At 44.4% G+C, this 26,786-nt stretch overlaps 4 protein-coding genes across 10 annotated transcripts; 2 read left to right on the top strand and 2 right to left on the bottom strand.

Moving 5' to 3' along the window:
* Nucleotides 1-99: 99 nt before the first annotated feature.
* Nucleotides 100-7,239, bottom strand: LOC135248525 (butyrophilin subfamily 3 member A1-like). Of its 4 annotated transcripts, none has more exons than XM_064323291.1 (10): nucleotides 7,211-7,239; nucleotides 3,436-3,508; nucleotides 2,798-2,896; nucleotides 2,550-2,651; nucleotides 2,140-2,289; nucleotides 1,700-1,837; nucleotides 1,488-1,539; nucleotides 1,220-1,246; nucleotides 1,072-1,098; nucleotides 100-960 (listed from the first exon to the last, which is right to left on the bottom strand). In XM_064323291.1, exons 1-10 carry the CDS (start codon nucleotides 7,225-7,227, stop codon nucleotides 401-403), a joined length of 1,245 nt encoding a protein of 414 aa, XP_064179361.1. In that variant the 5' UTR covers nucleotides 7,228-7,239; the 3' UTR covers nucleotides 100-400. The 4 variants fall into 4 exon arrangements, with proteins under 4 accessions (XP_064179361.1, XP_064179362.1, XP_064179363.1 ...); XM_064323292.1 differs by lacking the exon at nucleotides 7,211-7,239 and adding an exon at nucleotides 5,904-6,043; XM_064323293.1 differs by lacking the exon at nucleotides 7,211-7,239 and adding an exon at nucleotides 5,717-5,856.
* Nucleotides 6,006-12,999, top strand: si:ch211-250n8.1 (uncharacterized). 4 transcript variants are annotated; one of them, XM_064323288.1, is made up of 17 exons: nucleotides 6,006-6,134; nucleotides 6,547-6,692; nucleotides 7,307-7,414; nucleotides 7,877-7,952; nucleotides 8,119-8,275; nucleotides 8,370-8,415; nucleotides 8,554-8,612; nucleotides 9,223-9,258; nucleotides 9,395-9,447; nucleotides 9,546-9,678; nucleotides 9,841-10,058; nucleotides 10,257-10,302; nucleotides 10,721-10,786; nucleotides 11,302-11,361; nucleotides 11,531-11,616; nucleotides 12,065-12,159; nucleotides 12,346-12,999. In XM_064323288.1, exons 2-17 carry the CDS (start codon nucleotides 6,656-6,658, stop codon nucleotides 12,378-12,380), a joined length of 1,311 nt encoding a protein of 436 aa, XP_064179358.1. In that variant the 5' UTR covers nucleotides 6,006-6,134; nucleotides 6,547-6,655; the 3' UTR covers nucleotides 12,381-12,999. The 4 variants fall into 4 exon arrangements, with proteins under 4 accessions (XP_064179358.1, XP_064179359.1, XP_064179357.1 ...); XM_064323289.1 differs by having other exon boundaries at nucleotides 6,047-6,178; XM_064323287.1 differs by lacking the exon at nucleotides 6,006-6,134 and adding an exon at nucleotides 6,185-6,360.
* Nucleotides 13,000-13,159: 160 nt separating this feature from the next.
* On the bottom strand, nucleotides 13,160-16,035 carry LOC135248528 (histone H3.3A). The gene is made up of 4 exons (XM_064323298.1): nucleotides 15,879-16,035; nucleotides 14,610-14,744; nucleotides 14,247-14,400; nucleotides 13,160-14,074 (listed from the first exon to the last, which is right to left on the bottom strand). The coding sequence occupies exons 2-4, from the start codon at nucleotides 14,735-14,737 to the stop codon at nucleotides 13,946-13,948; spliced, it is 411 nt and encodes a 136-aa protein (XP_064179368.1). The 5' UTR covers nucleotides 14,738-14,744; nucleotides 15,879-16,035; the 3' UTR covers nucleotides 13,160-13,945.
* A 1,922-nt stretch (nucleotides 16,036-17,957) lies between these two features.
* On the top strand, nucleotides 17,958-26,745 carry unk (unk zinc finger). Its single transcript, XM_064323273.1, has 15 exons — nucleotides 17,958-18,364; nucleotides 19,533-19,742; nucleotides 20,898-21,074; nucleotides 21,183-21,313; nucleotides 21,498-21,633; nucleotides 21,952-22,069; nucleotides 22,290-22,374; nucleotides 22,554-22,834; nucleotides 22,944-23,009; nucleotides 23,181-23,349; nucleotides 23,555-23,656; nucleotides 23,780-23,965; nucleotides 24,621-24,802; nucleotides 24,937-25,197; nucleotides 25,756-26,745. The coding sequence occupies exons 1-15, from the start codon at nucleotides 18,216-18,218 to the stop codon at nucleotides 25,912-25,914; spliced, it is 2,412 nt and encodes an 803-aa protein (XP_064179343.1). The 5' UTR covers nucleotides 17,958-18,215; the 3' UTR covers nucleotides 25,915-26,745.
* The last annotated feature ends 41 nt before the right edge of the window (nucleotides 26,746-26,786 follow it).

Genomic DNA, 26,786 nt, shown 5'->3' with positions numbered 1-26,786 from the left:
ACTAGCTGCTATAGCGGAACCGTTGGTTAAATGCATGCAATCACAATAAATGTGTGTAATACGTGTGCTGGGGAAAAAATAGCAAAAGTGAACTAACACTTTAATTTTGTAAATTTATTCATCACAGAAAGTACTTCATTATTACAAGATTCGAATTGTACAAGTCAACAATAACATGACCACAGTATTTTCTTTCAAATATATGCAAATACACAGTATGAGTGCATTACAGATTCTAGCAAGCTGGAATGAAAGAATCAATGTAAAAAGCAGCCATGGCAGGCTTATTTCAAAGCACAGGTATTTGAAAGCATGCTGATCTTTACAGCAGTGGATCTCTCGTCTACTTATTGAATACTGGTTCTCACTCGTATCTATCTGACCGTGGGGATCAAGGAGATCAGCCCCACAGACACGGACCAGGGCAGAAGCACTGTTCCCTAGTTCCTGCAGACCTGATGACCAGGTCCTTGATGATCTCCACTGTGCCAAAGAGTGGGTAGAGTTTCTCAGTGAAGGTCTTGTTGTAGGTGAAGATGTGAGAGCGCTTCTCCACGTCGTAGAAGGACAGCTGGCCCTCCTCGTAGTCGAGGTACACGCCCACCTTGCGGGGGACGAGGTTCGGGGAAAGAGGGGTGAAGGGCACGGTCAGTGCCTTCAGCTCACTGCCCCTCTCCAGCCGCAGGGTCAGGTACCCGGTCTGTGTGTTGAGGGACTTGTAGCCCTTCCTCAGTGCCGACTCCTTGGCCACACCCAGACGCCAGTCCCTCTCGCCCACCTCCACCTCCCAGTAATGCCGGCCAGAGGAGAAGCCCTCTGTGCCCACAGCGCACCACCACCCGTCAAAGCGCTGGTGGTGGTTGGGTACGTCCTTCCTCTCAAATCCGCACCGCATCCTCTTGTCGTCGTGCGAGATCACCAGGTCAGGGTTGGCTGTGTCTGGGTCAAGGGTCACCTCCACTGCAGGGGGTGGATGAGATGACAGGAGACATAACAATCAAGGTTTGCCATTGAAGCGATAACCATATAAAGTTAAACTTTTTAAATTTTTAAAAATGTAAGTAAACTTACCTGCAGCATCACAGATCCAGTTCCATACTGCAAAATAGAAACAAAAATGTCCAACAACAAAAAATGTTCATGCTGCCACATTTATCTTTCTTGCATTTACATCATTCTTATCCGCATAGTTATCACATCTGTGTGGGGTTTCACCTACCAGTATGCGGAATGTACTTGGCTGCATCTGAAAAGAAAGCAACAGATAGACTCAGGAGGGCTTGTGACAGGTAAGTGTACAGCCACTTCAGCTCCTTATTGTGAATCCTTCAGTTGAAATAAACAATGTCGTAAAACAATGCCTTTGTTTTTTTTTTGCTAAATAAAGCCAGCTTAAAATTTCCAGTTTACCCATGATGCATAAGTGCGATTTAAATAATATATTAGATTGTTTAAAACTACTCCAAAAGTAAAAACTCTGTACACACCAATGTTCTGATTCCTCTGCTTCCTGGTGAGCCACTGCTGGGGAATGGTTTCCTGTAAAAACACAGACTTAACTCGGACAGTGTTTGTCTATGGTACGGACACACAATGAAAAGGGTTTAATTTTTGTGAAGTCTTAATGGGCCCATGTTTTCCATTAATGTGCTCCTCATGTCATATATGAGCTTGATGCGCTTTACTTTAAGGGGCTGACCTTGTCCTCAGCGACTTTAAGCACAGCCCATATAACCAGTTCCATAGCAGGCAGCAGGTTGGGCAGTCGGCCCTTCCGCCACTGGGTCTCCAGGTCATCCAGCATCAACAGCACGGGCTCCCCAGGCCAAATGCTCCGCTGAAGGGGGACAGGAGGCAGGAGCACAAAAAAAATCATCCTGTTTTTATGTCTAAATAAAATTCTCTCAACTTCCAGCATGTCTGTCTATTTGTCTTCTGTCTCCTACGGGGCCCTGTCTGCCTGTGGACTACTGTGCATGAGAGGGAGGGAGGGAGGGAGGGAGAGAGTGTGTGTGTGTGTGTGTGTGTGACAGAGAGAGAGAGAGACAAAACACTTCCTAGAAGCAGTAAGCCCTGACAAATACATTCTGTATATGTACGGAATAAGCCCCCAAACTACAAAACCCCTGCCCTTCTTACATCAGGCTTGGTCTTCAGCTCTCTGGTCCAGTCCAGTATGATCCTCTTAGAGGTCTCGATGTCCTGCTCACTCCCCTGTTCCAGCATATCCAAAAGCTGCCTCTTCCAATCACGCTTCTCTGGCCAGCCGTCCGTCTGCATGGGTCTGTCCTACAAACAAGAAGCACAAGAGCCACTCAGGCACTTTTCCAGAGCGGGCATGCACAACATAAGCTAAGCCACAACAGAGAGCTTCTGCTTTTCCTTATGGTACTTTGGTACTAAGGTAGAAAAGATGTATAGAAGAATGAGACCTTCAGCTCCATAGGTCACAGTAAGAGAGAAGCAAATATCAGATGAACAATGACCTTCGATCACTTTTGGAGGTTGACCCCCAAAAGCTTGTCATTCTCCCACTCTCCGTGGTCTACCTTGCTCTCCAGCATGCAACCCCACTCCAGGATGAAAGCACGGCACAGCAGGGGGGGCCAGGTGTCCTCACAGGTCCATATGCGTCTAAGAACATCTGATTTCTGCAACAGAGCACACACAGCGTAAGAGCACCAGAGCCTAGCGTGCGTGTGTATGCAGGGGTGTCGCCAAGCCGAGCACCCAGTGTGTGTACGCGGGTGAATGTGTGTGTTGGTGACACGGTGCGTGCGCTTATGTGAGCGCATACCTGGCACACGCGGTTCAGTTCCCTGGCCAGCTCCATGATGAAAAACTGAGTCTCCACAAGAGGCTGCTTCTTTTCGCTCCTGACCTTCTTACGAGACTCCTGCCAGGAGGCCAATAGAAGAAAAATTAAGAAGTGACTGACAGAGAGTGTGTGAGAAAGAAAAGTATTAAGGAACTAAGGACAGAATTAGAGGAGAGATAAAGGGAGGATACTACAACTGAACAATCAACATGTTCAACTTTGAAAGCAGCTTGAAAACTGAAGGCTCCTTTCCACACCCTCCACCCCCCAGCTAATATCTGATAGCCTAAAAATATGACATGACTCACTAATGAGCTCTACTTGTGTATCTGCTCATCCAAATGATGAATAACACCAATGCACAGTTGCATCGTTTATTAATAAATGATAAAATTCCCTAGTCGATGAATGATGCAAAACAAACTGACTGCACCCAGAGATGACAGAAATATCTCCAGACTGCTACTTATGCAGTGAGGTGATTATGCAGGTGAGCCCTTGATGCTGGAAGCACTCTTCACATGTGTATCACAGGGAGGGAATGTTCATTGCTTCAGTGATTTATGAAATGTGGTTGAGTATGCAAACACAGGATATGAGGTCTTTCCGTTCGGTACCTTGAGTCGTATCTTGAGGTTCTTAGCGGGCTCGATGAGGAACTGCAGGCACTCCTTCATCATCTTGGCAGGTCTGTGGCGTATAGGAGCACAGTGGAAACAGAAAGGTAAAACACTGGTCAGAATGCACGTACAAATATTACTCTGTCAATCTGCTTTTCTCTATAACAATACTCCTGGCAGTTCATGCTCACTTCATTTTTTTAAATCCCACAACCAAAGTGACAGTTCTTCATGAAACAGCTTCATGAAATTGCGGTTCCTTATTTCAGCTGGGTGCTATAATTGTTAGGTGTTACATTGGCATAGCAGGAATACAGTCAGTCCAGTAAGAGAGAAAGTGTGTGCGGTTCCGTAGTCAGTCCACAAAGAGAGGTGTGTGCGGTTCCGCACTGCGCAGATCTGTGTGTCACGCAGCGGATCCACAGAGTCAGCAGGGGGGTTTACTAGGGACTGGCACATTTTCCCACACTCTTCACTTGCTTGAATCAGAGACAAAAAAAATGCCACAAGGCAAGATTTTGAAATACTGTGGGACAGAATATTAATCAACTCATTCAAAAAAGGGCAGAATAATCCAAGGAGACCTGAAACGGCAAAAGAGCAGTTCTTCAACATCAAATGAGTCAATGACCCCCACCCAACCGTATTGAATCAGCATCTTTCTTCAGCATGTATTGCTTGGGTGTGACGCCTATCACTTTTTGATCCCCTTTCTAATGCACCGATCGAATTTGTGTCTCTGTTGGTGCCAAGGTTCCCCTCATAACATCAATATAGCCTACCTTCCAAACATACCGCAACTCTCAAACAATTAATTAAAAATATCTGAAGGAAACGGGGTGCGAGCCCAGTTTTGTGTTTCTAATGGAAACACTGATACAAAAAAGGTACAAAAGGAAACCTTCCTTCCAACCACATTACTAATGCCAAGTGCACCGTTACAACGTGAAAAACATGATCTACAAAAAAACGTCGTTCAAAAACTAGTTCTGTCGCAGAGTTTCACAGCATTTCATGACTGAGGGGAGCTTCAGGACTATGTTGTTTTGTAAATACAGAGCAAAAACGATGAGCGCACGAGACAAGCTTGCCGAACTCAGAAAATGTGGAAAGAACGTTATTACAATGTTTGAACCGTTAAACGTCCCTAAATGTGACTGCCAGTGTCAGAGCGAGCTTCTGTGAATACGTTTGCATTTATTGACCCCGCCTTCGAACAGGCTTAAAATGAAGCTGCTGAGGCTTTGCTGTCACCAGTCGCAGTCAGACGCACACGCACGTGTGCATATACAGGGACGCACACTTTCCCCTGAAACCCTGCCACTTATCCGTTTAACGAATTACACTGGGTAACCTTTTAATGCGTGTTCAAAAAAAACTGAGAGTGAGCGAACCTAATGACGAGACCAATAAAGAATACGGATGAAAAGATAAAAGGAGACAAAAATTATGAAATTAAGAAAGCAGGTGGGAAATTAAATGGGGGAATGCACATCTGGTTAATTACCTATGGCAATAGGGTCGTACGACAGTACGGTGAGATTAAAGTTAAATCCGGGGATTAATGCTCTCGCAGTACATTCATTAACACACTACGAGAGTCTTTCCAATTTGGGATGTTGAATATCTGGTAAAATAGTCTACAAAGAAGCGTATAAATAACTTCGGACAAAGGAAATAAAGATTCTGCTGTTCAGCAATGCATTTGAGATAACGGGGAAATAAGGAAAACCATATATCTAATTAAATCCAAAAATAAATGTAGCCTCTCTCTGAAACAACATCAACAAAAAAAGCCTGTCTTAGATACCATGCATTAAGGGTGTACTTAAAAGAAAGAAAGAAACCATGTTTTCCAAACCGTCAATGTAGTAGCTATACTACTCAATTTAACAGCACAGTTTTCGAATGTGTATAGCCTACCTCCCAGAAGACGAAAAATTAACCCAACGAATGCCAAACAATCCATTCTAAAATTTCGCACCATAGTCCAGTCCAATTCAAACGTAGGCTAGAGGAATCTGTCGTTTCCTGAACGATGCAGCAAATACGATTGTAAACCTCTATGTTGTAAACTGTTCACATTCGACTTCGCACCTTCGTCCCACCGACCATGAACCAAAGCTGACCACTGTCATAAGTATGAACTCTGACACAATAAATGCAGAAACAGGGGCTTTGCAGCGTTTCATTGCGCTGCGCAATCACTCCCATGCACAGAATAAACTTGCATTGTTACACTAGCCACATCTGTAAAAATCTGGTCGTCGGAACATACCAAGAAAACTAACTTCTCTGCATTTACAAGCGACGTCACTATTTTCATTTCAGCTGCCAGTTCGTTGGCAAGCGAACCTTAGCTAGGGTATACAATTTCATCACCAGACACACGGCTGCAAACCTAGCAGAGGGAATTCAAAGTCACGCAAAGGTTTAACTAAATCGGCAAAGGAAGTTTGACTTACCGTTGCGGGAATACAATGGTATTTTGCCACAGGTGTTCTATGCACAGACCAAATGAACTCCTCACTAAAAGCCAGCTCGGCGTTGTGTACTGCAACGAGCGTTGCTATTAGACGGGCAGAGGATCGATCAGGATTCGGGTATCTCCGACAAGTTCACGAAAACGGAATCTAAAAGCGGCCATGTTTGCTGTGGCTATTCTAGCGAATATTTTCAGTTTGCGGTATTTTATGGTGCGCCATTATTTATGAAGGTTTTTTATATACGAGGAAAACATGTATGTATCAAGGACTGGAAACATTGGGTGGGAATAATTTTGCTTAGCTTCATCTTTTTCGTTTTGTTTTTCCTTTTTATCGTCTCATCTCCTTGAAATAGCCTATCTCTAATGTCTCTACTCTTGTCCACATGGGGTCGCCAGGATGTTAAGGATGATACAACAAGGGCATTTGATTTTTGGTTGGCATAACATTTTATTATTGGATACACAATTGCTGTAGTTTTTAAATCGTATTCTTAATGCAATGTTAAATATTATTAGTATTTTTTTTAAGTATAGATGTTGTCTTAACAATAAACTAGCTCATAATCATGGATGGTCTCTTGGTTTTACGTTTCGGAATTTTTTTATTTCCTTCCCGGCAGATCAAACCTTGTGCATAGGCTGTCCTGGCATGTAACTAGTGTTTGCGGAAGTGTGCCAGAAATACGGTGCGTTTTGATAGACGTCTGTTTCCAGCAACAAGGAAAAATCATGCCTCCCAAAGACCCGCTGCTTGCCACGCTGAAAGGTATTGTGGTTGTAGGGGCCATTGCGTGTAGTTATGGGGCGGGGGTGTAGCTGTCGCTACCGAACGGATTCACCCTGCATATGGTGTATTCACACTCATTAACCTAACGGCAGCTGTTTCTTAATTTAATTTCTTAACCTGTGTATTAAGCAGTAAATAAGTGTTATCCTATATTTAGGTTTGGCGTAACATAACGTTTCTGTACAGTTAGCCTACTAGCTATCTTGCTTTGAAAGTTAAACGTGTTGGGCTCAGGAACGCGTTTTACCTGCCCGTGATACCACCAATCTGTCATCAAACTGGATTACAGGAACGCTACAAACTGTAGACAACAGATACTGCCTTTGAAGCCATTCCCCAATTTGGTGCTTTCCTTTTGGCATGCGTTTATGCATGCATAGGCCTACATACATGCATAAACAGGAGACAGAAGTCGCAGTTTTCAGTACTGTTTTCTCAATACTGTCACAGTTGAACAGAGAGGATTAGTCTAGTATTTAAGGTTTGACACAACTTACCTCCAAACCCCCATCATCACATCACGCTACTTTGTCTAATCACATTTTTTTAAATCCAAGATTATGTCTGAGAGTTGTGATTATTTGTTTATCTAGTGTGTATCTTGAGCCTCCAGTCAGATGCGGCTGCCATCACCGATGCCAGTACTCAGCTCTCCTCCTGCTGCCAGTTGCTGGAGCTCATATTTCGTAAAGGGCTGCAGCGTGAGTATGAATTGATGCCAATCTGTAGACACTGATGGCAGCATATTGAGTCATATGACTGGACACCCAGACTGACTGACACTGACGGAGAAGCGCACAGATGGTGGTTTATTCAGACAGATTGATGCAAGGAATGGGGAACCCCGTCTGAAACTATAGTTAGAATGTGGTGCTTCTTTCTTGTGTGAAATGTGCTAATAATGTCTGTTATTAATTACGTGTGAATTGGGAGTCTCTGTATAATCTGACAACAAATCAGAGTTATTTGACATATGGGTGATACGGTGACAGTAGATGTGTCATTATGAAGTTGTGGAGACACCGTATAGCGACAGAATTGACAGATTGGTGGATTGATGACTACATGGGTTTTGTGAACTGTTTTAGTGCTTTTGCAGTAGTACGTCTGCCACAGTGATAATGCAGTGATAACGATGGTGATTTGCTGTTGCATGCCTTCAGAGCCGGTCCTGGGGTTTGTGCGCAGGGATTACTGGCATTGTGTGGAGCAGCTCCTCCAACAGGACACCTGCAGCGGGTGAGCAGTGGGGTCCCTCGTCCCTGCTTAGTTTTCAGTGGCACAGGGTGAACTACACAAGCAGGAGAGGGGACACAACACTAGAAAGCTATATGGGCAGGTAAATGAAATTAAGCACTGTGGCAGCCCTTTCCTGCTCCGTCTCGTCTCTGTGTCCTCACTGCAGGTTGAGTCCTCTCTCTTTGGCAGTGGAGCGGACATCCGGCTGCAGGAAGCTGCTGACCGCTCAGGGCAGGGGACGCTTCTTCCTGAGGCTGGCGCTCAGCCGGAGGATTTTGGGAAGTGTCGTCCAGCACATGTTGCACACTCCCAAGGTGTTAGAGGTCAGCAAAGCATGTATTCATATGCATTTGCATTACTGTTGATGTTTTTAAAAATTAGAAATTTGTTTAATTGTTCGCTCCCCTCATATTCCAGTGGTACAGTGCTGCCATTTCCATCTTTAGGAATGAGGAGCTTGTGGGTGAGTTTCTTTGTCTTTATTGAACTGATCCCCATAGGGCAATCTAACATCATAAAGCAATGTGCCCTGAAATAACGACAACTTAAGTTGGGGAAGCAGGAAGGAAGCGTATATGTTTTTATTCTATCTCCACCACAGAACCTTTCCTGTCTCTATTGCTGGTCCTGTCAGAGATGGATTTCAAACTCAACATTGAGGTGAAAATATTATTAAGTCTCTTCTGTCTTTTTCCACTTTGCCTCACTGAACTGCGTCTGAGGTACGTAGGAGTAGGAATCTGAATGTTTGTGTCACCATATCACTACATTTATATTTTTACACACTTTACTCTTTATTGGCCTGGCACATGGAATGGAATGGAACATATTGTATTGCACATTCTCCCTGAATGGGAACGCCCATTGCATTTGTGAACCCATCCTATAACATCATCTGTATTCAGCAGGACACAGACTAGCATGTGTGTCCTCCAGAGCGCATGCAGCCATCCACTGGCACTCTACCGTCCAACACCTGAGCTGCACAGTCATTTGCACTGTCTGTAAAGCAGCTGCACATTCTGTAACGCTAGCACAGGCAGAGCACATGCACACAGTCAACTACAGGAAGTGTTATTGTGGAAAAGGGAGGAATACCCAGCTATTGGACCCTTTCCATCCCTGGAGGAGGGGGGGGGGATTGAATCACTCCACAGACTCTCAGACTCAGTCAAACCTAGCTTGCATATTATTGTGTTCTTCACCAAGAAGTGAACATACGCCAACCGCCAACCATGACACCACTCTCTGTATTCTTATGTCATTTCAGAACTGCAGCTTCTTGGATGAGAGTTGGCTTTTGCCAGTGAGTTTTCTGAATGATTGTTTCTATCTCCAGTTTGTTGAAACCCTACTAACAAAAAATATATATTCAAAAATATAAAATCCCAACGAATAGGGAGGCTACAGGGGTGAGGCAAGTCTGTGTGTTTATGTTGCAGGTGTGTGAGGTGTACGAGGCAGTGCCATGCCGGGAATTGGGGATGGTGCTTAGGTGAGTTTCAGTCAGTGCTTCTAATCCCTGATCCTGTTTTTCTTGCACACTGTCATCCATTTTTGTTTTCCTCTTTGTGTCTCTTACCTGTGGGCCAGGTACCTCGGTGGTCGTGTCTTTGTGTTGGATCTAATAGAGGGCAGCCAAGCCCAGGTAGACAGGTGTGCTCAACCAGGTGATGTCATTGATGAGATCAATGGGATATCCCTAAGAAACGCCAGCAATGGACAGGTGAGTGAGACGGCTGGAGAACACCTCTAGTCATCACATCCACACAACCCATAATCCTACTGCCATTTTGCTTATATTTGTGAATAGGTCCATTGTTAGCCACAACAATGACTCAGCCAATAATAACTTAAGATAGTATATTATTGCTGGTGCCTTCTGCAGGCAGGTGTGGTGCTGGCAAGGTTGAAGGGTCGCCCGTTGTCTCTGCGTTTGCTTCGATGGAGGCAAGAGGACGGGACAGTGTACACACCCTTGGTAAAACTCCTGCAAGCCCTCCAGCAAGAGAACCCGTCCCTGAAACTGAGCCCAACCCAAATGCCCCACCAACAAGGCTGTGACGGCCACCAGCAGGGACAGTCACAGTGCCTTAAAGAGGGCAGGTACAAAACAGGATTTTTCCTCGTCAGTTCATTTTTTTATCCTATTGTATCACAATTGATTTACAATTGTAAAACACTGAATAAGAGCTGCATGCTGTTTATTGAAATGGTATTTAGAATTACACGTGTATTTTACTGATGAATGATTTTGAAGGTTAGCTTTCATGCCTGTTCCTCCCTTTCACCTCTTTCCTGAAGGATTGTGTACATTGTGCAATACCTTGGAAAGGCAAACATTGGAATGGTAAGTATATTTCATTAGCAAATAGCAGCTTGATTGTATTGGTGTAGTAACAATGGCAATGCATTTATAAATGGCTGTTTCAGAATCTGAAAATGTGTGTTTCCAATTAATATGCGTTTTTATGCAGCATTTTTATTGGAATCTATGTCCAATCTAAATAAGGATAATTGGCTTCTAACCTCTTGCTCGTTGCAGGTGCGAGTAGGCTATTTATTAATGCTAAAAGTTATGTTTAAATTTGTTTTGTGTGAGTGACGTATATGTAATTCTATTTGTGTCTGTTGTCCAGGATCAATAAATCATATTCTTCAATAGCATTGTATTGTGAAAATGCTGACATACAGGCTGAATGTGTAATTATGACTGCATGCTGTAGCGTGTGATTGAAACGAGCCTGCACCCTGTTTGTGTGTTTCAGTATGGGGGTAAAGAAGTTCTGCAGCAGGGTATTCCTCTGGTCCTGGAGAAGAAACACCCCAGTAAGGTACAGTACAAGGGGTGGGATGGAGTCTGCACCATGCACAGGCGGCAGAGTGGGGCTGGGAGGTATGGAGACTTGTGAAGTCTCCAAACAAGGACACGGGGGATTTATTTTCAGCCTGGTGTGGAGAGAGTTTGCAGACAGCTCCAGTGCTTCTCTATCTGAGCTCACTACCATTTCCTAAAGGAAAAATTCCACCTGTTTAGCGAGATCACAAGCAACCTTCCTTCTTTTGTTATCCACACCCTTTTTTGTTTTGGATCCTTTCCAGATAAATTGTTTGCGAAACATGGAGTCACACCCTGTGTGAGGTGCGTCAGTTAATACATGCAATTGGTGGGTGGATGTGAATAGACTTATCAATCTGAGAAATACAGGGTAATGAACAGTAATGCCAATGAAAATAACAGCTCCACTTTAGAATAGGATCACAGCTACACTTTATTGCACGTCTTGACCAAATAGTAAAATTTTGTTTTATAATGTATTTATTCATATATTCTTAATCTTTTGTGCAGACAGTACTGTTTGATCTGAAAGAAACTCACTTGACCTGCACTGAAAAATCAAACAAGCAAGTGAGTGTCCTTATGGATACACATGAATGAATACACATACACAAATAAAATACAATACTGAACATTGCATTTTAAATATAATTTACTTCACAATTAATAACTTCAGGTATAATAGGAAACTAGGAATCATTCTCTATCCCTTGTCATGTGTGTGTGTGTGTGTGTCCAGGAACTTTTCCAGCATCACTACCCAGAGATTTCATGTGTGGGAAGATACAGTCGGCCAGACTACACCATCTTTGCCTTCTGTGTGGCGTGAGTACTGACTATGTTCAAAGGCAGGTTTGTACGTGCATGGCTGGTTTTAATTTCCATGAGAAAAGCTATGTGTTTTTTTTATTTTAAGAAAAGTATGAATATATAATGTCATGTATTTTATACACTGTTTAATGAGAAACAAATTTCAGTAGGATTGCTTTAATTCATTAAACATTAAAAATATGCCACTAACTACAAGCATGCACTTGAAATCTTGCTGTTACCACTTGATAGGCGGGAAATCAGAGGCAATGCAAAATGCTGTAGAGAAAGCATATCCTCTCTGCAGTCCTCTTCCTCTCTCCTGAGACCTCTTGGAAGCAGAGATGGGAGATGTGTGGGGAAGGGAGGGGTAGAACATTCTGAGTGGTTGCCAGCTAGGAAGATTACAATGTGATTGGCCAAACCCAGATGTTAGCTGAATCCATGATTGGTTGTTTCCTAGAGACTGCCCGGAGACCCCTGAATCAAATGGCTTCTGCTGTGTGGTTCTGCAAGCTGGCTCTGCCAGGGAGTGTGAAGACATTGTCAGCCGTATTGGTGAGTGCAGTGGATGCCTATTTTGAATTTGAATAGGGCCATGGACCATCGTTGGTTGGATGTGCATTGGTAATTGATGCATTACCGTCTCAACAGTAGGATAAACTGATAAATGCTAATTAACAAATTACATCATTTAAGATTCAAAGTCTAATATTTATCTCCAGTATTTTACTCCATCTACAGCCACTGGTTTCAAGCACACAGAGTGGTTTGTGTGACTCCACCTTCCAGGATTCTGCCAGTCCGGCCAATGATCAGTGACCTTATGCATTCCATTTGGGGCCCCTCAGGAATCTGGTCCACTTTATTGAAGATCTTTGAAATATTTTGAGTAGTAGCAGACACCTCTTGAAATCATGTGCAGTTTTGCTGGACTCATACATTGGATGTTCATTTACTGTGTTCAGCACGTTACCATTCTATTTTACTGGACAGAAACCTTAAAAGGAGGCATTCCAGATGTTAATCATTCCAGTTTACAAAATTGACCTAACCATTGATACAGTGCTCACCATCGGCTCTTTACAAAGTCAGTATTGTATTGAGGAATGATGTGAAGAGGATTCACCTTGTGTAGTTTTTTTCCCCCCATTGTGAATCAGTGTTAATGTTAATGGACAGTGTTTTTTTTGTGCATTAGAACATTGGTGCATATCATATGGCTTTCCATGTTACCATATGAAAGATGTGATCCAAGCTTGTCCCACTGCTACATGAAAGTCCCATCAACAATTAAGCTTAATTTGTTCAAAATTGTAATAGCTCCAAAAACCTGTAACCACGTGTCAATTGTTCTGTAAGCTATGTGTGTGATTAAAATATTTTTGTACCAATTAATGCACTTGTCAGTCTACACTGGTAGTCCTTAAAATGAGCATTTAGTGGAGCAGCATGTGCACTTTACATCGAACCATTTTATACTCAGTTTAGTTTCCATGAAAATGGGGAAGTGTATTCTAGAGTTTGCCTTGAGCTTATGCTGAAACGATACACACACTTTCGTGTTACTCTTAAAAGTACTTTAATAGAAAGACTACAATGTGACAAAACTTCATAAATAGTATTGTAGCTGCCAAGGTTTACATTTGAAAAAAAATAAAAATAATGTATAAAAAGCAGCCCAGAATATACAAGGGGTCCACACTGCTCCTGAATGACAATTTAGTGACATGAGTATCCAGCCATACCCAGACAACACATGGAGAATACTGCACTGTGTGGGGGGGGGGGGGGGGGCTGGTTAACTGCTCAGAGTGAGGTTATTGCATGAGGGACACAGCAAAGTCAAAGCCCCTCAGAGGCTGGAAGGAGTGAAGGGAGGAGAAAAAAAAAAGAAGCTAATTACATTTGCAACATAACCACTATCCCACCCATGGCATCTGATGCTAACAGTATACAGCCTAATGGGTTTTTTCTTTGCATGTGAAGAGAAGTTCCCTGCATTTTTATTAAACCATTTAAATTAAAGGTAATTTGAGAAGCATCAAGCTATCCTCTGTAAGAGTTAATAAACCCACTTCTCCACATGAAAGAAAGGAGAAAAAAAAAAAAGCCAAATACACAACATATCACTGAGCACCAGCATACAGTCTACAATGACTGGATTCAAGCAACTCAGCCTGTAGTAAAGTTTGTGGAATGATTATAACTTTGATTTGATTTTTTTTGTTTAAATACACATTACAAAAACAGGAAGGAAACAAACTCAAACACCCACAAATGTGGTAAAATATGACACTGTTCCTGCCTCTTCAGCTTAATTACAGAGCAGCTGAAAAGCAATCTAGGCTCTCTCTCCTCTTATTCTGCGAGCCAGCTGGATATCTTTGGGCATTATGGTCACCCTTTTGGCATGGATCGCACACAGGTTAGTGTCCTCAAACAGCCCCACCAGGTACGCCTCACTGGCCTCCTACATAAAAATAAAACATCAGGGTATGCTTAGGGAAATGGCTTGAGAATACAGGACAATATACACATTGCATGCTAAAAGTGTGAAAAATAGAATGAATATAAATCCAAAAATACACACATTAAGTAAGCTGTAGCACCACAATTCAAAGATGATCACCATTTGCACATACCTGAAGAGCACCAATGGCCGCACTCTGGAAACGCAGGTCAGTCTTGAAGTCCTGGGCAATTTCCCTCACCAACCTCTGGAATGGAAGCTTGCGAATCAGAAGCTCGGTTGACTTCTGATAACGTCTGATCTCTCTCAAGGCCACAGTACCAGGCCTGGGGAGAAAGGACAGAACATGATTCCAACTATGTACCAGGGCATTTAATGGAATGTTTACATCCACCTGCCGTGGCAGAAATCTTATGTTAATAGTTTAGATTTATTATAATGAACATCGTTTATTTATTCATTTTCTACCAACAGGACAGTCTGATCTAAATGAAACACCGAAAGTAGTCTACCAATGGTGGGAGACGTAGCCTACCGATAACGATGCGGCTTCTTCACGCCACCGGTAGAGGGTGCGCTCTTCCTAGCAGCCTTGGTGGCCAGCTGCTTTCTCGGCGCCTTTCCTCCAGTAGACTTACGAGCGGTCTGCTTAGTACGTGCCATTTTTCACCTGAAAGGAAGCAGAACGTCTTGATTATAAATTTATTATGAATCAAAAACATGCTAGCTAGTATACTACTACTCAAACGGCCACAATCCCAAAATTTGGTTAGTAGTTACATTTGTTTTGTGCAAGTGGCATCAAAGGCTTGAGTGACAAAATCCCGCCTTATGAGAATATCCAGTACTTTTTAAATATTTTCGGCTCGGCTTTCACCAGTCGGCTGTTAAATCAGCTCAGTCATCCACATAGGTCAGTTAGCCTTGTAGCTAGCATACTATGTGATGAGCAGCCAATCGTTTGACCAACACCAACTGTGTACTACAATCGTCTAACACCATTAATGCAAGACTACGTCATAGACTAAATTCATTTCTCCAGATTATTATTATTATTTTTTTGGAGTTTCGCAACCAGTACTTTATTTTCATTTCGAAAATCCCCTTCTCCCAGTCACTCAGTCTCGAATACTTGTGCTGCTGGGAAGCTTCTGATTGTTACTGGCGCGTTGACGCAAACTCTGATTATGAATACACCGCGGTATACATTCCCCGCCTTCACGGAGAGGCCCAGTTCCCAGATGATCTTACCCTACGTAAATTGCCCTGCGGTCTTTGTTCGTTTTTTCGTTGAGCAAGAAACATTGACGTCCCGCTTAAACGCCATGTTTAACTATTGTAACGCGCCAGATAGCTCACAGCTTCACAAACTGCTTGCCAATTCTACATTCTCCAGCAAAACGCTTAATCCATTCTTTCATAATCAAACCGTTATTAAATTTTTCTGAACAGCATCACAAGTTATCAGTCTTATAACGTTGCTACTTCAACTAGCTAGCTTGTTAGCTTACAGGCTATGCTACTTCGAGCACAGCGACTGTGTCCCTTGTAAGCTAGCCATTCTGAAAACTCCACAGATCCAAGAGGACGAGGTTAATAGACAAGGTGTAATCGCCACAAAAATCAGAACAATGAAATGCTAGATGGCTAAAACGATGACTGATTACGCGAATAGCAATTAGCCGATTAATGCAATATTTCATGACTACCACTACCTACAACTAATTCGATCACCCTGAAATTCACATTCAACAGTATTTAGAAAGACGTGATGTAAGGAGAAAAGCTAACGTGGGTCACATACCTTATTTTTATTATATCGTCAATAGGCAATGTTCCAACAAGCGCCACAACCACTCACCCTTCGTCTGCTATACGAAATTCTATTTACAAGCGAGAGAATGAAAATTTATAGCTTTGCCTGACGTCATTTAACTTCATTTTTCAAATTTCGGTCCCTGGTCGGTGGATGATTGGATTATCGTAAAAGACGTCGTATTCCTATTGGTTAAAAAATGTAGCTATTCCATTGGCTTTCAATATCACCATTCGATTGGTTCGTTACGGAGGGTGAACTACCATTTGAGGACTACTGTCACTCTTGAACAAAACGCTGGCTAAAAGCAGTGTTCGCCCCATGTGGGCGAAGTGATATAAACATTGCAGTTTACGGTCGAATTTTAATTTTATTTCCTGTTGCGAAGCCTATACATGGAAACGACCACATTTGTGTTAACGTTAAATTGAGAGAATAATACTGTTCCAATTGTGATCGGACCGTAGTCAGACCGTGGACGAACTGTCTCTAGTCTATCAATTTATGTTTTTCTGACGTGCTATGGCACCGCAGTCATTGTTTCTGCAGCAGTCTTGATAATATCTATCTCATGTATCAAACCATAAGATAAGATAGACTTTATTGTCCCGAAGGAAATTTGTTTTAGACACATCTGGTGCTTGCTGTACGAAGACAGTATACATAATACATAACACAGGACAGCACAATACTAAACTCCCAGTAGTCTAGCAAAACCAAAAACACCAAGCACAACTAATGGAAGAGTGTTTCTGACTGTAGTGTTTGTCAGATGAAGATTCTGATATCGCTGACATAGGCACAACTGTTATTATTACGTTTCAATCCAACTCTCTTGCTTATCTTTTTACCACAATAAACCATATTCGGGTAGGCTTCGCAGCTAAGAGGATGCCCCTGATGCACTGTGCATCCGCATCAAATGAGGTTATGAGATCTTTCAACAGCCCACCAGGCAATCGCATTGTTTAAAAAAAAAAAAAAAAAAAAAAAAAAAAACACAGATCTGAAATACAGCCAGTTCGAGCAAAGTCAGAGAAACAACCAATTTTAGGAGCACCCATAAAGAGCCCCTGGTGGTACGATGTAAATACCACGTTCGCCTTGACAAGCAATCCAGTCATCATTTTTTGTTTGCTTGACGAAAGGTTTAACTACAATATCACAGCACCTTTGAAGGGCAAATTTGTTTGCCTTCCTCATTCTACTTATAGCCTTTTGACTGCTTCATAATTAATATGTGTTCAAGGTACTCTATTTTTCGGTGAAGATCAGTAATATTATTTTATGGATTTGTATCTGTCGAAATAAGTGAACAAAAGCCCTTTTGTTTGAAATCCATTCATGCTGCCATTTTAAGGGTGGCAGTACAGCAATCCATGAAATAATACTGACGGGACTTTAGGCTAAAGCTTTTGTTGAAATAAAAATAGGCATTTGTGAAAAAGAATACTATGTCATTCTTAAAATGTTAAAACGTTAATGAATGACTCGTTCAACTGATTAACTTGCAGCCATCAGTAGTTCATGGATGGAGCTATGTCGAAACACAACACTCAAGAGCAATACGCTTGGCCGGTTGAGGAAACCTGCAGGGGTAGACAGAGGGTTCTGACCGCACAGTTGAGTGGAGCTTGCTTGCTGCTATAGTTTTCAGTCTTTGCCGATGTGCACGGTTACTTGACATGGTTATGCGGATTTTATCATTCATTTTATAGCTAGGTATATGTGCAAACAGTCATTATTATAACTTTACAATGTGAAAACCCTAATTCAAGGACGTACTGCTGTCTACTTTCCGGTCAACTGATTGCAGCTAGAAAAGGTTAGTGGAAGGAGATATGACTAGCTAACATGTATCGAATCAGCTGACTGTATGTGAACAGGGAAATTATGATGTAATTTTTTACGCATGTGAATTTTTTTCTTTTTCAGCCGCCAGGAGTTATATAATAGGCTTCCGAATGCCCTACATGTTAGCTAGCCAAGGTAGGCTATGCGCTAGTTAGCAAAATGATAATATCAGCTTCACCTAGAGCAAATGTGTGTTTCATGAAAGCTTTCTCACACGGCCCCTGTTCAAAAAAGATGTGTCCAACAACATGTAGATTTACTGTTGTTTTTGGTGCATTTCGCATTTTTATTATAATAAAAACACCGGGTCGTCTAAGGGAACTACACGTCCCATAGCTCTACACTATTACTTCGGCTCGGGGCTTCCCCTTCCTTGTACCAAGCGCAAGCGCAATTCAAAGAGGAATGCGGACCTCGAAGCTCACAGAACAGTAATAAAGAAGGCAGGCAGAGAAGCCTTAAAAAGGAGATATGTCGAAAGCTCAAATACAGGCAAATTCCTCCTCGGGGGCTACAGCCACCGCTGGACCTTCTTCTTCTTCCTCTTCCTCGTCGGCAGGCGGCTCGACGTCTCCCGCTAACGTACTGCACGTACAGCCCGAAAAACCGCAGCACTACACGTACGTAGCTAACACACCCTCACGTGCGCTGACACGCATAGGCCATAGTAGAACACCTGACGTGGCTAGTGAGCAGAAGTTAGTTAGCTGTCCATAGCTAGCTGTTCGGACCAGATCCGCGTTGTTTAAAGAGGTCTATTCCGATTCCTACTAACCCACACCGACCCAGAGTAGTTGAGGCCTAATGAGAATTTGCATTTGGTTCAGCCCAAAAAGTAGGTCGTGGGTGGATCCGTGATATGGAGTGGGTTTGTTCTCCGTGATGAACTTGACATCATTAGTGCATGGAAATATTTATATTGTTGTATGACTACAAGTTTATAGTTCTTTCTCAGTCTACAAGACGGCTGTGATAATGGTTAGAAGACAGCAGGACTGAAGTTTCAGAGTTTTGGTATTTTGTATTTCCCTGGCATATGTTGATGAGATGAGAAATATATAGACTACCATACTTTTTCGCGGGTTATTAACAATTAACGGTTTGAGAGCATGTAGTCTAAAATATGAGCGCATTGGGGAGGGGACACAGTCTAATAAATAAGTCTGTCTGTAAAAGTATCTCATTGTGGCCATATGGGCAGACAATGTCTTGGCTGTCTGTCATATGCTTTTATATTTTCCCTGTATTATAGATAGACTACCCTTAAAAGTTAAGACACATTCACAGAGTTCTTTGTATAATATTTAATTCTTTATTTATTTATTGCATATGGTATATGAAAATGAACACATAGGAAAATTAAAGGGACAGTTAACTTTCTGGTATTTTGTGGATACTGTTTTAATTTTATTGTATGTTTTCAGTTGCCCCAGACAGTTTTTGTGTGTGATGAAAGCTCTTTAGATAAGTGTCTGACGATATGTCTGATTTACAGTGGCAGGTATGTTGTTGTACAAGCTGCTTTGGAGTGACTTGAATTGTATTTGCTTGCTTTAGACCGGGAACCCCAAATGCCCGATAGCTGTCGCTGCAGGTCACCTGAAAAAATATTTCACACTCAAAAATTGTCTGGGCCAACATACGTAAAATTGAATGTATAAATGTACTTTGTAAATGACAGATTATTGCACAAGCATTAAAGAATGGTTGAAGGTTATACGAGGTTAACATTGATCCTGGCCATTCATTCCTTCTCCTCATCCCTGTCTTTTTCTCTCTCTCTGTCAGGTACCTGAAGGAGTTCCGCACCGAGCAGTGTCCTCTTTTTGTACAGCACAAGTGCACACAGCACCGCCCCTTTGCCTGTTTCCACTGGCATTTCCTGAACCAGCGCCGTCGGCGACCTGTCAGGCGTCGCGACGGCACCTTCAACTACAGCCCAGACGTGTACTGCACCAAATACGACGAGGGAACAGGCACCTGCCCGGACGGAGACGAGTGAGTCAAGGGTGGGATGAGGTCGCACCTCATGAAATATTTTTTGGATGGCAGGGTGAGATTAGGTGGGTGATGCTGAATTGTTCATAAGTATTTATTGACTTAGGTTTGAACACATGTCTCTTTTTTATGGAAAAAAAAAAACTTGTAGGAGGCCTTCCAGAAAAGGTCAAGGAGCTGAAAATGTAGAATGGATACTTCCCCATCTGTTGTTGTTTCTCATGTCATGCTTTTCTCTCTGTTCCTGATTTACCTGTCAATTGCAGGTTATTTTCCCATAAAGTAATCTGTCAAAATATTCAGTAAGATACCTTTCAGAAAGTTAAATACAAATACATATTTGTATTGAGTACCATAATGAACTGTTATAAGTGCCGTTGAGCTGTATAGATGAAAAGACTGTGTTAATTTGATTAAGAGATCAATTATCATGTTTTACATCAAGCCAACTTGAACCGGTGCAGAGGTCATTGTGACCTGACCCTTAGCAGTAAAAGGCTAATGGATAGCAGTAAAATGGTACTCAAGTAAATGGCACTGGATGGAACCATCTTTCCACATGTAGAATCCTGAATGCATTCTAAATTCCACCCTGTGAGACAAATGGAAGTAGAAATAGCAGCAGAGCACACAACAGTCCTAAAAATGTTCTTAGCTTCACTTTCGTTATTTTCTTTATTGGCATGATTGGAAGTTACATGAGTTTTTGTTTTCTCTTCAAAAATATAAGAAAACAACCATTCTTATACTATTCAAATAATTTTCGTCTGCCACACTTCCAGAGAGGACCCATCAGGACTGTGTGGGTTCATGTAATTTGTCATTACATCATTACGTTTTCATTAGTTGGCTTGATGTACTGGAGTCTTAATGCACTAAGCAAATCATCACACTATTACAAGAAGTTTTTGGGTCCTGGGTGAAGAGGTGATATGACTTGCTTTAATATCCAGCCTGGTGAGATCTGTAAGCCCTCCTCAAAGAAACGACAGCTTTATTCCGATTGTTACATTTACTTTGCACATTTAGAAATATTGATGTAAGTTTCCTTTGTGTGTAATTGAACCTTGAGAGGTCATACAGATGAATATTTAAACCTCTTTTGTAACTCCTGAAGCTCAAGCCTGTTTGCCTTGCTGCTTTTTGTGTTGTCAGATGCCCTTTCTTGCACCGGACCGCAGGGGACACTGAACGGCGGTATCACCTCCGCTACTACAAAACGGGCTCCTGCATCCACGAGACCGACGGCAAGGGGCACTGCAGCAAGAACGGGCCGCACTGCGCCTTCGCCCACGGGTCCCACGACCTGCGCTGCCCTGTCTATGACATCAGGTGCGGCCCGCCGCCCAGCCGCCGCGGCTGTGGTTTCACAGGAGTGCTGCATGGTGCTTCATTTCAATTCAGATGGGCAAAGTGAGTGATGAAATGTGTCTTCACCAGGGAGGTGCAGGTGATGGAGGCCCAGGCTGGCCCGGGGGCTGCGGAGGGGGGCGGTGGGGAGGGGCAGTCCGGACTCGCGGCCAGCACCGCGCTCATCGAGAAGATCCTGAGCGAGGAGCCGCGCTGGCAAGGTGTGCTGTAGCATTACCCGCATTCGTCCAGTGGTTATAGCACAGCATGCAGGCACGTACATACACTCACATACATACACCCACATGTACTCAGCTGGTCACTGTTTGTGTTGTGTTTGTGTAACCTGGGGAACGGCGTGTGAAGATACTCTGAGCATTCTGAGCTCTGTTCTTCTGGTCATAGATAACAGCTACGTGCTGTCCCACTATAAGACCGAGCTGTGCAAAAAGCCGCCACGTCTCTGTCGTCAAGGTTACGCCTGTCCCTATTACCACAATAGCAAGGACCGCCGGCGCAGCCCTCACAAGCACAAGTACAGGTAAAGCACAGCAACACCTGCCTCAGCGAAGGTCAGCTTTTCACATTGCTGCTTGAACATGAAGAATGATTGATGAAAAGCATTTTCATCAGTATGATTGAAAATACTTTATATATGTATAAGAGTAAGTATCCAGAGGTATGCCAGTTTCAGTTTTGTGTGTGTGGCATGTGTTATATCATATTATTAACTGGTTAGCTCATTTCTGCTCTCTTAGTATAAAGAGCATTATATTTATACTGACATGAGGACAGAAGAGCAGGATTTGTAACAGTTGTGAGGCGAGGTGTTGAGGTGAGCTGTGCTTGTCCCCTGCAGAGCACTGCCCTGTCCTGCGGTGAAGCACAGCGACGAGTGGGGTGACCCCAGCAAGTGTGAGAGCGGGGAGGGCTGCCAGTACTGCCACACCCGCACTGAGCAGCAGTTCCACCCAGAGGTACTGCCCCCCACCCCCACTCTAAACACACCAGCGCCACACTGTCACGGCCATTTTTAGAGCTCGCAGTAGAGCAGAAAGTGCCAGAGCTGTGATCGGAATTATGATTGAATTATGTTGCACCAGTTAGAGTTACTGTACGGTAGGTGTTCATTTTCGCTGATGTCTGCCGCCTGCTGCTCCTGCTGATGCACTCTTCCTTCCTCTTCCTCTTCTGCAGATCTACCAGTCCACAAAGTGCAATGACATGCAGCAGAGTGGCAGCTGTCCCAGGGGCCCCTTCTGCGCCTTTGCTCATCTGGACCGTAAGCCTTCGCCTCTCCCTCCCTCCCTCCCTCTGTCTTCTGTCCATGTTTGTTCTATCTCATCCCCAGCCCCATTTCTCTCTGTCCCTGTCTGTTTCTCTTGCCCATTTGATGCTGGTTGTCTGTGAAATTTTGCCGTCTCTCAGTATTTTGTGTTTGCCTTGTGGTGTCCCATGCAGAGTCTAGCATTAGCGACGACCTCCAGCAGCCGTTCCCAAACCCCAGCTCGCCCCTCCCCTCGGGGTCCATGGCAGATGAGTCAGGGCAGAGAAGTCCCAGCAGCCCCCACGGCCGCTTTGGGGGCGCGTCCTTCACCCCTTCCAGCGGTGTGTGCATAGCAGAGCAAGGACTGCTGGGAAGGGTACTGTGTGAGGAGTCCTCCAGTTTAGATGCCTCCCTGTCACCCTGGGCAGGAGAAGGGGGCTATGGGCGTGCTCCAGGGTTCGAGAGAGAAGACCAGGTGAGGGAAATTATTGGTTAATTGATAGCTGACTATGGAGTAAGTGTGCTTTGAGTGTGCTGGGGACTGCTTGGAAATAGCATGGTCTTTTGATTGTACTATTACACAGGCAAAACTGAAGACGCTGTCTATGGAACAACGCAGCCGGGACATGGCTCAGATGCACAGCAAGCAGGTAGATGCTCACGTTGCTGCCTTCTATATTACACCTGTGCCCAGGAGTCGTCAGCAGCCATTACGGCTCTGTAGTTTGACATACCTGCTTCTAGAGCAGCACCAGTAGTGCGGCAGAACCAATGTTTACAGGTCCCAGAAGCGCCTTACTGATCTCTGTCTGTGTGTTCAGGATCTGCTGGTCTTCCTCCCAGTGGGCAGTCCCCTCAGCATGTCCTCCAGCGTGCCCTCCAGCCTGGCTGCCACGCCTCCTAGCCCCGCCCCTCCTGGCCCCTCCCCAGGCATGAACGCCAATGCGCTGCCCTTCTACCCTACCAGCGACACTGTGGAGTCTGTCGTGGGTGAGTTGTTCCTGGGCGCATTATGAACATCCTCAATGTACTGCCATTTGATATACAGTAATTCATTTAAACACATGTATTGTGCACACAGATCTCAGATTGCATCATCCCAGGAGATATTATGTACATCGGCCTTGATGCTACAAAGGCTTGAAACTAAATTACAGTCTATAACTGTCTTCCCTGTTATGCTTGTGTCTGACAGAGTCTGCCCTGGATGACTTGGATCTGAATGACTTTGGTGTGTCTGCTCTGGAGAAGAGCCTTGACAGCAGCACTGGAGTGTCCAGTGTTGGGGTCATGTTGGGTGAGACTCATTTTTACACTCAGTCCACATTCCCCCACACTCTCCCTTAATTGATCATTTTACGTGTCTTTTGAGCAATTACAAATCAGAACCTGACATTATGTGTTATCGTTTGTCCCATAGGGGGGAGCCAGCTACAAAGCTCAGCGCCGGTCAACATTCCCGGCTCGTTCAGCAGTTCCGGGCCATTCCGCTCGCCCTCACCATCCCCACCAATCAGAGCTCTTCCTTCCCCCTTCCTCTCTGCTCACCTGCCACAGTCCAGCCAATCAGAGGGCAGCTTTCTGGGGCCGTCACACAGCTCACTGGGTCGGTTGGATCATTTAGAGATTGCTTGTGCATTTTAAATTAAGATTGTTCAGTGGTTTTTAATCAAATTAGCAAAACCTGTAGTTAGGCAACCTTCACAGCAGGAGCGCTTTGTAGACCCAAGCCCAGAGCAATGATATAGTAACTCATTTTTTATGGACAGCAGTTCAGTCACAAATAACTGGATAATAATTTAGATTTTAAGCACTAATCTGAAATAAATGTCTACTAATTTCCAGGTAAAAATAAATGTTAAAATGACTGATGAAGAAAATATTGTGGTGAGAGGTACATTCTATTTCTGTGTTCAATTCTGAGGTCTGCAGCTGACATTTTATTGTTGAGGAAACGCAAGTCTTTGGTTCTCTGTAAGCTGAGTGATGGACTGATTCACCACAATGCAGGAAAGGATAAAAAATGATGGTGAAGGAGACCTGTTGCTCTGAATGGAGTAAACCTGGGTGAAGATTGTGGCCTCTGCAGTGTGTAACCAATAGCAGCTCATACTGTTCTGTTCAGAAAGAACCTGTGGGAGTAAGGGTAGCTGGAAGCTGCCACAGAACATGCAGTCAGTCATCCAGTACCGGCAGGGTGTGAGGCCAGCCACCGGCAGCATGGTCTGTGAGGAGCGTGAACGTGCTGCTCTGTCCCGCAGGCCTGAACGGGATGAGCAGCAGCATCTGGGAGCACTTCCCCCCGGGGCAGGGCTCTCCCGGCACGCCCCCCGCCCTGCTCTCCTCGGGACTGTGCGTGGAGACGGCCCGGCTCAAGCAGGAGGTGGAGGAGGCCCACAGGGTGCTGAAGCACTGGGACCACAGCTGGAGGCAGATGGCCCAGGTCAGAGAGGGAGGAGGGCGTGCGAGTGTCTGCGTGTCACTTTGTGGCTGTAGCAGTGGGCAGATTCAGTGTGAATGCCCCCTGTCTTTCTAAGATGAGTTTTGTAAGATGTCCTCTTCCTGCCTCCCTCGCAGTCGTGGGCGGTGCTGAAGGCCGATGCCGAGGAGTCGCGGGTGCTGGCGGGCCGGTTGGCCGTGGAGGCGGAGCGGGCGCGGCAGGCGGAGGAGGACGCGCAGCGGCAGGCCACCCTGCTGGAGGAGGCGCTGGAGAGTCTACGGTCGGGGGAGAACCCCCACCTCTCCCTCCACCACCTGCAGCTGCTGCACCGCCTGCCACTGGAGGCCATCTGCAGTCTGCAGGCCCAGCTCTGCACCTGCCTGCACACGGTGGAGCAGGTAATGCCCACCACACCGCACCGCACACCTGCACGCAGTGGGGCAGGTAACGCCCACCACACCACACACCTGCACACAATGGAGCAGGTAACGCCCCCCGCACCGCACACTTGCACACGGTGGAGCAGGTAACGCCCACCACACCGCACACCGACACACCCGCACATGGTGGAGCAGGTAACGCCCACCACACCACACACCTGCACACAATGGAGCAGGTAACGCCCCCCGCACCACACACTTTCACATGGTGGAGCAGGTAACGCCCACCACACCAGCACATCTGCACAGCAAGAGCAGCATCCTGGGACGTTCCACTGTCCACTGTGAACATGATCACTAGGGTTTGATTTAAGAGCTGTTAAGTGTTTATTTCAGACTAGAGGAAGAACTTCCAAAACTTCCAGAGGATTTAGCTGGCTGTTGCGACTTCTTATCACAAGCCATTCATGAGGACTAACATAACTGTTACCTTAAGGGAGAACTGCAGACTCCCTGCTGTCTGTCTGAATCACATTCCCTCCTCACCCTCTCTCTCCTGCTCCATCCCTCTCTCAGGCAGTATTCAGGAAGCAGAGACTGTGCTGTCTGGTGTGTGGTGAGCAGGGCTCGGTGTCCCTACCGTGTCAACATGGGCTCCTATGTGAGGGCTGTGCCGGTTCCTCAGAGTGTCCCCTGTGCACAGAGCACCAACAGACCCTGGGCCTGCCCTCCTGACTCCGCCCCTGCCGGGCCACCTGTCCCACTGGAGCCAAGCTCCGCCTCCACTGCCGTCCTTAGAGGAAGCCTGCCCCGCCCCAGTGCCAGCAAAACCGCACTCTGCCCCACTTCACCTCCAGTGGAGTCCAGCCTTCCCCCATTTCTCAAAAAAGAAATGTTTAACAGAAAATACCCTTGTCTCCTTCTATGTTCTACTTACCTTTCAATTTTTCACTTTTTGTTGGTCCTGGCACAAGATTGTAAAAAGAAACTGACAAAATCAGTAATAGTGCTAAAGAAAAGTACAATGATAGCAAGTATACAGATCTCCCAGTAGAACTGGTTGTTTTAAACCATCTCAGGTTTATCAGTTTGTTTCATTACCTATGTATGCCAATAGGACAATGGGAACATGGCAACAAAGAAAGCAGACCTAGAATATTCAATCATTGTGTATATTTTTCATTTAAAATGAAGGTTTCTTTAACTATTCACACCGAACTGTATTCTCAAACAGACATTTTCTGTTTTTTAATAATGTTTTTGGACTTGCAGACATAAAACATTGTAATTATTTTGGTATTCAGTATCTTCAGTTGTCGAATATTGTTAAATGATTTAATATCTTTCCACTACAGAGAGGTAAGAGCCTCTTGCAGAAAGCAGTGGCTAGCTTGTGTGAGCTGCAGTGTTTTCGGGCAGGTTCCAGGGTGCAGGGGGAGGGGTTTGCCTTGGTCCTTGGTGCAACACTGTGGGTGCAGTCACCACCACCTGCTCTGGAATTATTGAACAAAAAGCATTTCTTTTTTTGTTTTTGTATTGGAAAATAAACAAATGTATATTTTTGGATTAAGCAATCCGTGTGGTCTTATTTTAAGGTGAGAGCTGCT

This window comes from Anguilla rostrata, chromosome 2 (genome assembly GCF_018555375.3).
Source record: "Anguilla rostrata isolate EN2019 chromosome 2, ASM1855537v3, whole genome shotgun sequence".
Taxonomy (NCBI): Eukaryota; Metazoa; Chordata; class Actinopteri; order Anguilliformes; family Anguillidae; genus Anguilla; species Anguilla rostrata.
Note: the sequence above shows the minus strand (reverse complement) of the source record. Positions and strands in the feature narration are given on the sequence as shown.

Excerpts from the sequence above, each read along its gene's own strand:
- si:ch211-250n8.1 (XM_064323288.1), top strand. The coding sequence starts at position 6,656 with ATGCCTCCCAAAGACCCGCTGCTTGCCACGCTGAAAG. Across the intron at positions 6,693-7,306 it reads GCTGCTTGCCACGCTGAAAG|TGTGTATCTTGAGCCTCCAG; the intron begins GTATTGTGGTTG and ends TTGTTTATCTAG. Across the intron at positions 7,953-8,118 it reads CAACAGGACACCTGCAGCGG|GTTGAGTCCTCTCTCTTTGG; the intron begins GTGAGCAGTGGG and ends TCCTCACTGCAG.
- LOC135248525 (XM_064323291.1), bottom strand. Across the intron at positions 1,838-2,139 it reads AGCTGAAGACCAAGCCTGAT|CGGAGCATTTGGCCTGGGGA; the intron begins GTAAGAAGGGCA and ends GTCCCCCTTCAG. Across the intron at positions 1,540-1,699 it reads TTAAAGTCGCTGAGGACAAG|GAAACCATTCCCCAGCAGTG; the intron begins GTCAGCCCCTTA and ends GTGTTTTTACAG.
- LOC135248528 (XM_064323298.1), bottom strand. The coding sequence starts at position 14,737 with ATGGCACGTACTAAGCAGACCGCTCGTAAGTCTACTGGAGGAAAGGCG. Across the intron at positions 14,401-14,609 it reads AAGAAGCCGCATCGTTATCG|GCCTGGTACTGTGGCCTTGA; the intron begins GTAGGCTACGTC and ends CTTTCTCCCCAG. Across the intron at positions 14,075-14,246 it reads CGGCCATTGGTGCTCTTCAG|GAGGCCAGTGAGGCGTACCT; the intron begins GTATGTGCAAAT and ends ATTTTTATGTAG.
- unk (XM_064323273.1), top strand. The coding sequence starts at position 18,216 with ATGTCGAAAGCTCAAATACAGGCAAATTCCTCCTCGGGGGCTACAGCC. Across the intron at positions 23,966-24,620 it reads GCCGTCACACAGCTCACTGG|GCCTGAACGGGATGAGCAGC; the intron begins GTCGGTTGGATC and ends TCTGTCCCGCAG. Across the intron at positions 25,198-25,755 it reads GCCTGCACACGGTGGAGCAG|GCAGTATTCAGGAAGCAGAG; the intron begins GTAATGCCCACC and ends TCCCTCTCTCAG.